Genomic DNA, 15,041 nt, shown 5'->3' with positions numbered 1-15,041 from the left:
ACAGAGGAGGAGACCGGGTTTTGAAATGAGTCCCAGACRCCCAACTAAATTTACAACCTGTGATGACATTCACGCTTATGCAGAGCCTCCTTTCCCTGCCAAATAAAGGCACAATTCCCTGCTTTTCCATCTCCATGCTTACATTTTGGGTCACATCCAGAAAGCACTTTTGAGATTACCAATATCCTTCTCAGCTTTCAGCCAGCTACATTACCCTAATTTGCACGTGAAGTCTATCTTTCTGAGAACCCGCTGGCCTTCAGGTACCCAGTGTTTTTGGAAGCAAGCCTGTCCTTTTTTCTTCCCCACAAGTAGCAGCCAGCACAGGAATGATCCAGCGTGAGTTTCTCTGTGTTTGGGAATTCCTTCAGAGTTTTTCCACACGCTGCAACTTTTCCTGCATCTCATCCCTTGAGGAGCAACCCACACCACAGCAGCCTTCGCATGAGGGTTCTCCAATTCAGTTTACCAGTAAACAAATGAAAGGAGGACAAATTGCGATAGAAAGGACAATTAAAACRTGCTTCGTGAAATTTTCAGCCTAAAAACAGCTTCTTCCCGACCATTAGCCTCAATATTCATGGAATGCTCTCTACTATCCAACAAATAGAATCAATCATATTAATGCATGGAAAAAGGAGATTAGCCAGAAAGTGGTATACAAAATCTAATCATGTTCTAGTGAATGAAAGATGAGCAGGAAGGTCAAGGGGCCTTTCCCTGTGATTTGTTCCAGAAGTCACTCCCACCTGCGTGCCCGGGTGGAAGGGCTGCTCCGCGTGCAGCCCAGCGGGGAGGGAGCAGGGAAGCACCATGATGCAGAGGCGGCTGGTGACAAGGCGGCCACCAGGAGCACAGCAGGCTGCTGTGACAAGCAGCAAAGGAAGCAAGCATGGAAAAGGCCTGGATTCACCCCCGCAAAGCGGCACTCTGCAGCCTTCACAGTCTGTCTCCGTGGGTGAAGTCGCACATTCCTCACCCTGCAGGGTGCTCACGTTGGAGCAACGGCTCCTCGCAAGGTGCTTCAGAGGCCGGGTACCTCCCAGGAGCTGCCGCATGCACCACAGGCCCCAGGAGCTCCTGGCACAAGCGGGATCGCTCTGATCTCCAACAGAATTCCGGAGCACTTCCCCCAGAGCTCATCTCCACGGACGACGAGTTCGAGAAGAAAGGGAGACTTTGCAAGCTATTTCCCAGGGAAGCAGCTTTTTCGATACCACTGCGTTAGGGCCTTTGCAGAATTGGTTTCCAATTAAAAGCACGACTGAACTCTTCAAAGGGCAGGAGGAAAAACCTCACGCTGTACAAGTCAAAAGAAATTTACTTCCACATGCTGATGAAGATGTAACCAACACTTAAATGGGGATTTTAAAAGYCACTTCATACACATTTTTTATTTGCTCCCAGTCCTATGGGAAACAGGAGCAAGGAAGAAGAGCATGTGAATACTRCCGATAAAGTAGTGGTATTTAACTGGCTTTTACAACATGGAAGCTTAACTCCATGCACAGGAAAAGACAACTTTCACACTGGCATTATCTAGGCTTTAACCAGTGATGAAATAAGTTATTTCAAGAAACATAATAAATAATCTTCTCAAGTCTTCTGCCTCATGCACACACCAAGGCAGGATAATGCTTGTCAACTTTCAAATATAAGCAGTTACTGACTGGAAAAAATCAAAAAGCAAGTGGCAAGTGTGAGATGAAATCCATTTTTCAGCAGTCATCTGGCAATCTACTTTGCAAGCACCTGCAAGGAACAGCAGCCGCCTTGGAGCACCAAGAAAAGCAGCYGGAGGGACCCGCTTGGAGCACGCGAGTGCGTCGGGACAGAGGGACATGGGGCAGCATGATGGAGTCTGTTAGGTTACAGTAAGAAATAAAGAAGCATATTCCTTATATACAGGGAAGGCAGAGCCTGCACTGCTCAGAGGGCTGAACAGCTCCAMCAGGTTCCCTAAGTGACTCCCATTTCTGCAGCTCGGGGCTCAGTGGCTCCGACAGAAAAGCAGGACCCTGTGGTAAGCAAAGGAAGCAATTCCGAAGSAAGCCATTTTCCCAGGCCACCACGTCACTTCTCAGCAGGCCACCATGCGGTGTGTTACCAGGTAAGACCTGGTGCAAGAAAAGCACCAGAGGCCAACGCAGTGCTCAAGAGGGATCCAAAACGGTCCTGACCCTTCGCACACCACAACACTTCTCATCTCAGCTGCAGCAAACCGCCTCTGCCCAGCTACGGCCTTGTCCCTCGGACCCGCCTGGATTCCCCCGCTTCCCCAAATACACTTGCAAAATACAGCATAGTTATAAAAAGAGTTGGAAAGCTTCATTATTAAAAAGTCACCTACATCTCTAAGTAAATTCTCCTCTGAAGATTAGAAACATCTAATGAACCTTCAAAACATACCACACCGTCTGTCACAGCCAGACAAATGTCAGCTTTATCTCACGGAACTGATTCATGGGGCACGAGCAGCAGCTTCTCAATAGTTTCACCAGCAGAACAGGCAGCCCTGGACTGCCAACCACCACTGCTCTGGGAAGAGCATCACCACCACTGCTGACCTGGTCAGTGCGCTCCCTCCCCTCACTGCCTCCCATTTTCTGMCTCAAAAGCAAAAGAGAAATGGTAGCAAACAGCGGGCTGCCTTTTTTTTCCATTCCCACAGCCTCCAGGATCCCTGGTCTATGGAAATCCTGCAGCATCCAGCTCCCCAGGGCTCGAGGGCAAGGCTTCCACCCAGCACCCGCCTTGCCTGCTCACGCTGCCCTGGCAGACTGCAAAACCTGCTCTGCCCAACATTTGCACCGTACGCAGCAAAACAAACACTTGCTCTTTGTCAAGTCCCATAAACACACACGTACGGAAATGGATTAAGTCATTTTCTCTGCCACCTTCACTGTCAACAGCAGCAAAACACTCCCAAGCCCACAAGCGCAGTCATCACACCTACCCACCCCGAGAAGGTCCCGCACCAGTTAGATGAGACAACAAAACGGCGCCCGAGGCAGCCGAGCACCTTTCTCTGGTTACACTTGTGATCCTGAAACTGCAGCCGATACACACAACAACAGCAGCTATTTTGAAAGAGGGGAGGATGAACAAAACGGATTTTCATCAAGTGCAGCCCAAAGCAAGCTTGCCTAATGGGCTGAGTCGGTGCTTTTGTAGATATCGTCATTAAAGAATATTCCATAACTTGAAAATAGACACGAGTTATACTCTGGATGGAATTTAATTGTTTGTTTGTGTCTACTTCTGGACCAGATAAAAAGTATAATGCTTATGAAATGTTTAGCCGCAAGGTATTTCAATGGAAGGGTTTATTTGAGTCTATCTGCCCCATTACTGATAATTAAAACTAGGTTTTCATAGAGGAAGTGGAAAAAAAAGGTTTTAGCTATATTTTCAAGCTGAATCGTATCAACATATTTAAAGAAGAGATATGAGCTCCAGTTTTTCCCCCCTACAGGCAAAATTATTTAAAAATGGGAAAAGTGAGTCATCTGGATTTAATTACCCATCTCTGAGTTGTGCAGGCCAGCTTTGAAAAATGAAATTTAAGATGCTTTGTAATTCTGCTTATGGGACTAAAAATCTTACTTCCCGAGAATACTAAACCAGGTCTCTCTGAATTGACTGGTGTGTTTATGCTGCCTACGCGCACTTGCTGATGGTATAAAAATGCAGGATAAACCTTCAAAAGGAAGGCGAGTTTCTGCTCGCCGCTCCGGATGAAGCTCCAGTCTGCAAGGCCTGTTTCACCCACCAACAGCTCTCCCCTGCACCGCTCTAACAGCCAGTTCAGTGCCCGGTGTTGCAGGGTTCAGCCGGCTCCCAGGGAAACTCCACCAGGAGGAAGACGTGAAAGATGCAGCACGAAGGTGGCTGGGGTCGGGGGAGTTCCTGCATACATCGTTATTCCCTGTGACACAGTCCCCCGGAGCCRTTTAAGCCTTATTCCTTCAAAATAGCTCTTACGCTCCATTCTCAAAAGTTTTTTGCATGCGTATTATTGAAAGTTGAGTGACTTCATTTTCTAAGATATACCTGCCACTTTTGAGGCTTTGCCACAGTRTATTTGTGGGTAAGTTTATTACTTTTCCATCAGATTCCCTCTGACAGGCATTGTTTTATTTTTGATATGACAAGAYGCAGCGCTGCACCGGCAACACCTCCAGGCTGAATAATGTTTCTTAACCAACTACATTCATCCTTACCCACAWAGCACAGGTGACTGATCCTCTCCGCAGTGCATAATGGCTAGAAACTAGCAGTGCCCTAAAATATTAATGCATGCTAATAAAAGCATTTTCTTTTCCAGGAAACTGCAGCATCTAATTTTCAAAGGGGTCCTTGGGCACAGTAAACAATTGGTACGTAGTAAATGGCTAGTTCTTGTATTAATACATCCTGAATATTCAAATCCTACTCTGCCCTTAATTGCCAGGCAAGTGTAAATTACTTAAATGAATATTATTTGCACCAGTGACAGAATCCTCATAAATAATTGTTATTTAACTTCCTGCTGATAATCCCAGGCATCACCTAATTATTTAAAATGCTTAATTCTTCCATTCCAGAGGAATTTTGGGTCTAAGACTACTCCCCATCATTTGCTACTAGACAGGAGTTTTAACTGTTTGTTGATGAACCCACAAAGCAGAAAATCCAAGTGTCTACATCAATTAGACARAGCTTTCCTTTTCCATAAGCAGTATGGGAAATTCCTTCTGCAAGCCCTCACTTCARTTTCCTAGCACTGATCATTTGGCCTGCTCTAGTATATTGAAAAAAAATCAATGGGGCATTTATTATACATAAATGCAATGTTTCTGAAAGCTTGCACATTTGAGCACTGCTCGAGCAAACTTAATGGGATGAGAGGAGTACATAGATTCCACACACAGCCTCCTTTTAAAGAACAAACTCGTCTGCAGCCATTTGCTGCAGGTTCATTAACAGTAAAGTCAACTTGTCAGCAACATATTTAGTAATAATCAGAAGGCAATTTAACAAAAACAAGGTTTGCTAATGGTATAGCCAAGAGTTTCTTGTTTTTTATTTTTGTAATTCTTTATTTCTATTAACCAGTAGCATCATACTGTGAAATCTTTTTGCAAAAGCATGCTTTGAAGTAGGTAACAGTCACTGTAAAACTTCCCAAGCAAATAAAACCCATCCATCACTGGAATGGTATAACCTCTGCCTAGGAGTGACTAAGCATTACCTTCCTTCAATACTTGCCCTACTCGCTCTGAACTTCCTACCATTGCTCCTATCTCCACACGTGAAATTCTGCCCTAGAGATCAAAAACAAGCACAGCCAGTAACCTACCAGAGCGATGACGCCTCGGTCCCAGCGACTTCTAGAACATCATATCCATCTTCCAGTTGGAAATCCATGAAAACTAGAGCAATCGTATCTCCAGGTTCAGCCAGGATAGTCCACGTGCAGTCTGCGTTATTGCCGTACTCCAAAGGGAAATGAGGGCTTGAGATAATTCCACTCTGTCCCCGCAACGTCCCTCCACACGCATCATCAGCTGCAAGACACAACGCATATACAATTTGTTCAGCTGCACAAAGCAGGATGACAGAGTCACAGCAAAACATTCAAAGCCTCAATACTTTTTGTAACAGGCTGWAAACTCTCGTTTTAAATATCACTCCAAATTATATGATGGGGATAGACAGGAGGTATTTTTTCCACGCGCTATTAAGAAACAGATGTTGATAGATACAAAACCCTATTAGGTCATTCCGTCTACCTCCTTCTGAATGCCAGCTTATTCCCAACTGTACATTTATGAGTGATTTGTTTAGTCTAATTTTAAACATCCCAAGTGACAGAGTTGCTACCACATCCCTGGGGAAGCAGCTCCTCAGCCTAATGCATCTTGCTGTCAGGCCGCTCCTTCCTCGCACGCTGTTCTTGTGCTCCTTCCTTGCAGCCCTTGCTCCTAATTCGGATCCTCTGAGGTGCTGTCTATAACATCCCTTCCATCTCCGTAGCAGGAGGCAGGAGGAAAACTGCAAGGAATTCAAAAGCTGAGAAGAAAAAGGGTTTCACAGGCACTGGCCCCTTCTCCCTTTCGTTTGGCAAGGGCTGCAGAGCTCCCCATCTAACAGAATGTGAACGCAGTGAAACACGCCCAAATSAAAACACTGAATATGCCTTTAGCCAAGAACGAAGGACAAGGGAATTTACATCCCTTTTCCGAGCTCACATCCCTTACGCCTTTCAGACACCCTCCTGTCTCGCAGGACACCCAGCTCACGGGCTGCCCCTTGGCTCAGAGGCAGCTGAGAGAAGATCCAGCCTTGTTTCCAAGGCATCTTCAGCACAGAACGAGCACTAGGGACTAGACCACGCTCAGCAGCTCCCGTCCTGCTCCCTGGATGGGCAGAGTGAGCAGTTGCAGGCAGCAAACAGCCCCCGAGCCCAGCCCACGCGGCGCTTAGCGATGCTCCCCGCACGCGCCGGCCTGCTCTCTGCTTTGCCCTGCTCTCTGAAAGACATCAATATTGGTGCCAAAACCGCACTGCTGAAAACTTCACCAGTTGTTCTACAATYGCGGGGTGGCACTTCTGGATTATACTCAGGATCGCCCATTCGCTGCAGGTTCTTTTATTCGCAGTGAGGCTTCCAGCAGCAGTTGCTGTTAGAGCAATTAAAGAGGGAGGATCCGATAAAAACACACGCAGGATGATAAAGGAAACCAAGAATTAATTTGAGGAGCGTCGGGGCAGCACAAGCTGCCTGCACATCCAGCATCAGCCTCASGTTTATTGGAAGGCAGCTACGAAAAGCCTGTTAACTTTACAGCTTGTACTACAGAGCAGCATTTCAGATGCGTTAGTCAAGGAGCTTGGGGCTTTATGTTATTAACATGTATTTTTATGACAAATCATAAAAAAACTCCCTTCCAAATGGAAACCTAACACAAGTGAGCAGCTTTGCAAAGCGCAGTGGTTCCTGGGCACGCGGGAGCAGACAGGAGGCTTTGGCGGGCAGCTCAGCAGGGCCTCTGGTAGCGCTCAGCTGGCAGCCCCTTTTCAGGGCTCAGTGGCTTGTAGTATCAGCGGGGTTATCAGCAGGGCCGGAACCTGCAGCCTGCAGCTCGTGGAACTTGAAAGACAAACCAGACCCAAGCTCTTGCCAACGCCGCCTTCCCTTTCTGGGGCCCATCTGCTGCAGGGCACAGCGGCCAAGCGCACAAGCACGAGGCCCTGGCACCAACACTCGCTTCCCACCGACTGACGGCAAGGGATGGAGCGGGGACCACCCCGGCCCCTTCGCTTGTTGCACTGCCCGAACACGCTGCACTTGCTGCACTAGCACCCTGTGCCCCACGGGAGGTCGAGGCCCTTCCCGCCCTGCGCTGTCTCAGTGAGGGAGCGCCTTGCTGAGAACCGTGGAGCTCGATACAGTCAAACTTCGCCACAACACCCGCAGGTGTCAGTGTCCTCCAGAGAAGGCCCACGCAAGAGAGAAGAAAAACGGCTGTTTCCAAACCTATCCCGCCCCACAGAGAGGATGAAAATGCTTTCTRGAGGATGAATGGATTCTAGCCATAGAGGATAAGCACAATTTATCAGTTTACTGTTATGTTCAAAATTAATTTCTCCAATTCAATCAATTCATTAAATTTCTCAAGCCTAAGTCCCCCTGCAGATGCTAGGAAGACCCGCGAACGAGCTGCCCCGCAGGCAGCCAGCCCGAGCAAGGCCGTTAGCTGCCTCAGCACAGCACGGAGATCTGGAGCTGCGATTCCTCCTGCAGAGACATCTCCCCCAGAAGGGGGGCTCCCGCCAGCATCACACGTTATACTGAGGATTATCAGTGCCTGGCCACTACTGGCCTCAGGCAACAGGCCAAAACACCACTGCAAATTAAGGTCCTGCCTCACCAAGTCCAAGGCACATGGGAGCAGCCCGGCTTCGGCACGTGAGCAGCACGCTCCGAGACACGGGTGGTGCCGACTCCTTCCTCGCTAGGATCACCCACTGCCGCGGCCCAGTTCCACCCGTGCCCAGATCAAAGCTAAGTTAAAGCAAAAGGGATTTGGAAGAAGCTATTGCGACGGGTAAGTTCTCAGTCATGCTTACTACCAGGTTAGAGGATATCTGAGACAGTATCTTGTACATTAAAACTGTCCTAGTACCAGAAAGAACCCTGGGAGCTATGAAGAATATGCTATTTAAAGAATTCTGACTCTTASCGTTGACAGTATTCTTAAATAAGGGGCCTATATATTTTTGATTGGGCTAAGTTGACTTACAGAAAGCCTCTCCAAAGGTCTTTTATAGAAGAAATATTTCAATTAAGAATAATGAAAAAATAGTCATCGCAAAAGATAATTAACAACAAATATATTCTTTTCCCATCCCCCCTTAACTGCACACTCCTACGTTTTTAGAGCCTGTTACTCTTAAAACATGTTTTGAAATCTTCTAGAACAGCCCTTCAATTTTTGGGGGCATGGTGCAGTCTAAGCAGCTGTTTGAGACATAAGACAGACCACTTTTAATGAGATTATGCATATTTGATACGCTTAAAATGTAGCTTTGCAAATCTTCTCAACTTTTCAGATGGCTTACTGAATTTTTACTCATCCGCCTACCAGAATCATAAACCTATCAGTTCTACTTAAATTCAGCAAACAATCTCGGCAAGATTCTCCTCTCTCTCTCTCTCCACATGAATGGATGTGGTTCAGAAAACGGGATCAGAGACGTGTCAGGATATTCTTTTGCAAGTTCAAGGCTAACATCCTGCCGTAGCTGAAGTTAACTGCCCCAAGTGAGGGCTGCTCCTCGGTGGCCACAGCAGGACGGGAGGGGATTCCAAGCGCAGCGGCGCTTCTGCCTCCAGCAAGCCAGGGGTGAGATGCAAACAGAGCCAGACCTGTGGCATAGAGCTTGAGGTCYCAGCTAGGCTAAGTACGAGGCCTTATTTGTAAGGCAGAACAGATCTAAAACGTACAACACACAAGCAATGGAGAAAYGGGAATTTCAGGTTATTTGCGGATACATGTTGTATAGATGGGCTGATTCCATCTGGAGTTTGGAATGTGAACCCCGCTGGAAGGACGGTCCGTGCTGCGCGTGCCGGCAGCCCCAGCCGGGTGCCTGCTCTGGGCAGCCAGGGCTGCCACCCGTGTCTCTGCTCCGCTCCCCAACAGATCACAGCGAGGTGTCACTCACCGCTGCTTCCAGAATGACATCACTGCAGTTTTAATCCTTCCTGCCACATAGGCAAGCAACATAACTCACCAGAGCAGATTCTGTGCAGAGTGAATTTATGGTCTCCTTTAGCTCAGAGTCCAAGAATCAATTTTGATGTCACTGCTTCCAAACCCACCGATAAGGCACAGCACTAGCAGCTTCAACCGGTCTCTGCAAAGTGCTTCAACAAGTCATTCCTTCTGTATGTGGAATTCACTCCTGCCTCCCCTGCTCACTAGAATTATATGTATCCTTTATAACATAAGACTACTCCTAAAACACAGACATGCAAAGGAGGGCAGACAGCTCACGTGAAGAACAAGCTGCTGGGCCACAGCACTTCTTTAAAGCATTGCTGCCCCGGCAGAGCTAAGTTTTAGCTTGTCACATACATCTGCTTCCTACTCTTTTCTACCACGCATTTCTTTGCATGTTTGACTATTTCTTCACAGACCGGAACAGGGACAAGGCTTGCACTGTAAAGAAAAGGATGCTACAAAGAGGAAGGCAAGTACAGAGAGAAGAGCGTGAAGAAACAGAAGGCTATTGATTAGCACCATTGACATTTACACTCCCATTTGAGCACTTCTCGCACCTCTGCCCTTCCGCTGGGGAGCAGGGGAAGAAGGGAAGAGCGTTCCCTATTAGGCAGGGCTCGCCGCGCTGARTGCTGGCCTTTCGGTGACATTAGACACGTCTGTTCCCCAGAGAGCTGCTCCCAGGACTGCAGTACCTGCTCTGTTAAAGGAYGTCTTTCATCTTGGTTTGTCTGCATCTGGTCCTGCAGCGTGACCCGCCTCCACCTTCTATCAGAAAACAGAACATGTACAAATGCATCTAACAAACTTCCAGCTGGAGCTGCCGCCAAGACAAATCTTAGATTTCTTTTTTACTGCGACATTTGCACTAGGCATAGGAAGTAACTGTCCCTTAAGTGAAGTTTTTCCTTTGTTGCAGCAGGCTAGATTAAAACAGGTCTCTAAATACTCTCCCAGCAGCTCACATCTCAGGACTTCAGCACCTGCCGGYGCAGCAGTTGATCCCTCCCTCACTGGAGCCTCTCACACCCACATCCGAAGTGCAGCAGGGCAAGGGAATACACTGCCTTCCTGCAAAGGAAGCCTGCGCTCAGACTGGAGAGAACACTAGTCCGTCCAAGCAGAGAATTTCTTTCCTTTCAAAAGGGATAAAGCTTTGAATACTCCCAAGGCTGAAATTCAGTAGCTGTTTTTGCTCACACTTCCCCTAAATTTGGAAGGGACACCTCCTCCCTCGCCCCCTCTTAAAAGAAAASGTCCTAATGAAAACTCTGATTCCAGGAGAAAACAATCATCCTGAAAKGGCAAAGGAAGAGATGCCAGTTACCCACTAGTAGCACTTTGGCTCTATTAACCTCTCTTTCAGTGGCATAATACCCCCAGCCCCAAAACAGTGCATAAGCATACAAAAAAATAGTGAGGAAAGTGACTCAGTGAGGCAAACATTATGAGCACACCAAGCAAATAATATTTGCTCATTTGAAATTCAAGATTTATGCTGCAGCTTGGACCTGCTAATTGATTGCACAAGCAGACAGTCAATAAAAAGAATCAATACAAGATGCTCTGCTGAGGTATACAAGGAATTGAGGGGGAAAAGACTTGAAACAGCGGCAATTGTTTTGGTAAAACAACCCAGACACTTGTAGTGTTTAYGGACTCTCTAGTCCCTTGCAGCCCCAGAGGGTTAGCAAGAAGTGCTCTACAGCCAGGAAGACACTGAAGTTCCCATACCCAAAAGCGCAGAGAAGCTGGCCAGGTTTTGGCAGCCAAGGACACATTTTGCCTCCTGCAGAGCCTCGTGCCTCTGCGAGGCTGCACGGCGCCAGGCAGCATCCTGCAGCGCATGAGCAGTCTGCACRGACACAGGCTGCTGCACAAGCAGAACACCGGGACCGCTGTGCAGTTTGCCAAAAGGGAAGCGAGCGTGGCATCAGGAAAAAAGAAGTCCCCTCTCATCTTCTAATATTTGATCTAAGGAAAATTCCAGGGTCTTGGAAAGTTGCCTTATCTTGAGGGTTAACACCATCTCCCCTGCTTTTTAATCTCAGGYAAAGAAATTGAAGATAAAAGTAGCTGTAACATTTTGAATACTTTAAGTACCTTCTAGCATTTCTATTATTCACCCAAATCCTAGCCGCTTTAGGGAAACTAATAAAATGGAGCTTCAACGTTAACAACATCATGGTTAGATTTCAAGGCTTTCAAACCAAGCTTAGAGCTCATRAACGTTTTATCAAGCCCAAACAACTCATTACAAGCCTGTTTCATTGCAGCTCGTTGCAGATGAAGGCAGGACACTTTACCTCTGCAGAAGGGGAGAGGGAAGTCCCAGGAGGCACTGTTTTCGGAATTGGCGTGGCACGTGAGCAGCGCGTGCCCCTCCAGAAAGAAGCCTGGGTTGCAGCTGTAGCGCACTTTGTCTCCAATGCTGAACGTCGTCCCTTGCTGGATGCCGTTCTGCAGCCTTCCTGGGTTTCCGCACGTATGACTTGGTAGAACTGCCAAAGAAAGTTGCTTCTGGTTAGGGCAGTGAGTCATAACACACACATCAAGTGAAGAATCCACACAGATGACCGATCTCAGTGGCATCTTCCTAGTCTCCAAGCAAATGCATCAAAATATAAAGAGCAAATAATCATTAAACTTACCAGCCTGGATTACATGAGAATTCATTAGGCTCATTAAGGCTACCATCTAAGCCCTGTATCTGGTAAGTATAAATAATGCAAGCACAACCTGAGCCAGAAATAAAGTCTTCTCCTTCCTGACCTGTGTTCCCAGCGTGTGCCYCACAGCACTCCCCTCCCGTACAGCCTGCTGCAGCTCCAGCCTTTCGACGTGATTACAGTTGATTAATGCAGAGATTACATTCCTGTTTAAAATAATGCTTCTCAACAGAGCTTTGCCGGGCAGCCCAAAGGCTCCGGGAACCGCCTGAATCGCGTTCCACCTTGGAGACACAGAGAAGGCAGCAAAACCTATAATTAGCAACTATTGTCTAGACAAAATGAGCAACATTTCAGTCCACGGGGATTCATTATCATTTCACYGTACATTTAACCTGGATTTTACACAAATGTATCCAACTGGATTCCTAAACAGCGCCATGGACCCAGCTCYGCTGAAGGCAAAAATGTTTACCCAAAATTTTTCATCAAAATTGATTGAGATTATTTTAATACAGCACAAAAGTTGCAGGTTAAGCACTTAAATCCTGCACACACAGGCAACATCCCTATTGAGCAGCTCCAGGGCAGCTCCACCTGGCTCCTGTGCTGCTCCAAGCCCCTTCCCCAGCCTCAGCCCTATCCCGCTGGGATTCRAGCTTGGAACATCCCCCCAAGAAGCCCCTGCAGCTGGGCAGGTAGCTGGTCACCAGCAACTTCCACACACAAAAATTAATGACTGTGCAGGTTTTATAAGCAGGGAGGATGCTATCAAATATGGCAARTGGCTTGAAAAGCAGTGTAGAACTAATGTTTCATTTTCTGTAATGATACTCAACCCCCCAATTTAATTAAATTACTAATGTATTTTTTTTAAATAACCCACTCCTKCTTTCATGCATTCTTCCTTCAAATTAATGACTGGAACTTTTCTATAAATAAAAATCTATCATTTTTAAAAGTCACTCTGTAACACGAGCTGCTCCCCACTTAATGAACTGTGAAGAAATCAGACAACCCTGACCTGCATCATATCTTAAAATCATAGTTGAAAAATGGAAACTCATTTAAAAATTCTCCTTCCTCTGGCTGTGTTAACGAACACCACGTTACAGGACAGGCGGCGAAACGCGGCTTTCCACGGGGAGGTGTCGTTAAGGCCTCCATGGCTCTRGATTCAGGCAGCAGTGCTTGCCCATCGCTGCTGTGCATCCACACAAAGCAAACGCCGCTTCGGACGGCTGGTTCCTGTGCAGGAAGAGCATCCAGAGGCTGCTCTGACCCCCGGGGCGCAGTGTCAGCCCGAGAGGCAGCGCAGGAGGATGCAGCCGCGCCACTGCATGCGATGCAATGCATTGCAACGCGCCGCTGCAGCACACGCAGTCGGCCAAGGCGGAAGCCAAAGCTGCCTGGCCCTAAGGCGGGAGGGAGGGGAGCAGCCGCAAGAGGAAACCCAGGTACGTCCTGGGAAAACCCAAGGCCCACGTGCCCCGACGGCAGCTGGCCGGGTAGGGACCCGAGCGCCGCAGGAGAAGAGCTCCAAGCCGCCCGGGTGGCAGGGCCCTCGTCCGAGCACCCAGGGCCCTCGTCCGAGCGGAGCAGCCTCCGCGCRCGCAGCGGATTTGGGCTTTTATTCCAACCTTCCTTAGAAGAGATAATATTATTGCTCATACTTGGCTRCCTCCAACAGCCAGACTCTGATTGCTTGAGAGATTAATAGAACTGTATTATTTACATCAGATGTCGCACAGAATAATATTATTGAAGCTTTGTCTTACCCATTTACCAATTCCACTGTAGATCAGTGGCACAGATTTCTCCCCCACCACCCTCTAAGCTGTGTTCCTGGCAWTCAACATAATATTTTCCAGTGATTGCATGGAAATGAAAGCAGCCACAGACCAGATTGGTAGGGCTGAATACAAGGTCCTGTTACTCATTTTGTAGCTAAGTCTGTGTCTTTCCGAGATGAATATAGAGCAGTTTATTTTATTTGTCTTGACTTGAACAACTGCCAAACCATATCTTACTTTATGACAGAAGGAAGGAAAATAGGATTATTTTATTGCAATTGCACCTGCAGAGCTCCTTAACATACCTCAAWCATCATCGTCCCCAGCAGCACTTAGACACAGTCCAGAAAAGTCACTCCTTTAGACGAGGCAGAGCAATCCCGCTTGTGGCATTAAATGCCACCATAGACACAAGTGGCATCAGATCTTTCTTTCATCTCTGGAGATAAGGTCAGGTGAGAGCTGCAGACACAGCTGCCTTACAAAGTGAAGCAAGGGAGGATGATGGCACAGTAAGGAGACAGAAAAAGCATCTTTCTAGCAAGGAGCTCTGAAGTGTCAGGATGTTGGAGAGCATCAGCCAGGACTAAAAYGGTCAAAAATACAAAACTCTCTATTTTTCAACCTGTCTTTCAAATTCATCTAGCCTTCAAAGTGAAACTTTAGGGCCTCAGATCAGTCTCTGCCCACCTTAACTCTCTTCTCCACTGAACTTTTTCTCTCGTTTCCTGCTTCTTTCCTCTGTTTGCTGCTCTGCATTCCCATCCTCTGGAACATGCACGTGCTCCAGGGATGCCTCCTGCCCCTGTGTCCTGGATGCAAGGGCAGMCTCTGTATTCCTCTGCTAAAGACATCAGAAGGGAACACAGCAAGGCTGAGCATCCTCCACCACCCATTCCTGCGAGCTGCTAAAAAAGCCAGACGGATCCCAGGAGCAGTTGGAGAACGAGACCTCCACCCCCTGCCCCTCACTTGTAGCCTCCTTTGTTTATGCCCTTTCCAACCAGCTGTTCACAACTTCTCTGATCCCCATGCCCAGGATGACGATGCTGGAAGTTTTCAAAATCAGCAGCTTTAAAAACCTAGYGCTCAAGAGCTGCATCTCATTGTTCCAGTTCATTCGGAATTAATTAGTAGTTTTGAAGTCATTAGATGTGACTCAACAAATCCTTGGACAGCATCCCACCATCAAGAAGCATTCAGGCTAATTTCATCAGCCTCTCCTAAAACCCCACAGCTCTGTGTCGGGGGAAAAAAGGCAAAGGGACAGACAGGTCCGCCATCCTGTTCATCACGCTGATACATTT

General features: G+C 47.4%; 1 protein-coding gene across 1 annotated transcript in view; it reads right to left on the bottom strand.

Annotated features, from left to right (window-relative positions):
- CSMD2 (CUB and Sushi multiple domains 2) overlaps positions 1-15,041 on the bottom strand; it is a 239,970-nt gene that overhangs the window by 173,186 nt on the left and 51,743 nt on the right. Inside the window, exons 4-5 of the mRNA XM_026043490.1 lie at positions 11,579-11,773; positions 5,342-5,549 (exon numbers count right to left, since the gene is read on the bottom strand). Of these exons, the coding sequence (XP_025899275.1) occupies positions 5,342-5,549; positions 11,579-11,773 (403 nt within the window). The remainder of the gene's footprint in view (positions 1-5,341; positions 5,550-11,578; positions 11,774-15,041) is intronic.

The sequence above is a fragment of the Nothoprocta perdicaria genome, unplaced genomic scaffold (assembly GCF_003342845.1).
Source record: "Nothoprocta perdicaria isolate Ctin4 unplaced genomic scaffold, notPer1 scaffold_33, whole genome shotgun sequence".
NCBI lineage: Eukaryota > Metazoa > Chordata > Aves > Tinamiformes > Tinamidae > Nothoprocta > Nothoprocta perdicaria.
The sequence above is the reverse complement of the archived record's forward strand: the minus strand, read 5'-3'. Positions and strand labels throughout refer to the sequence as shown.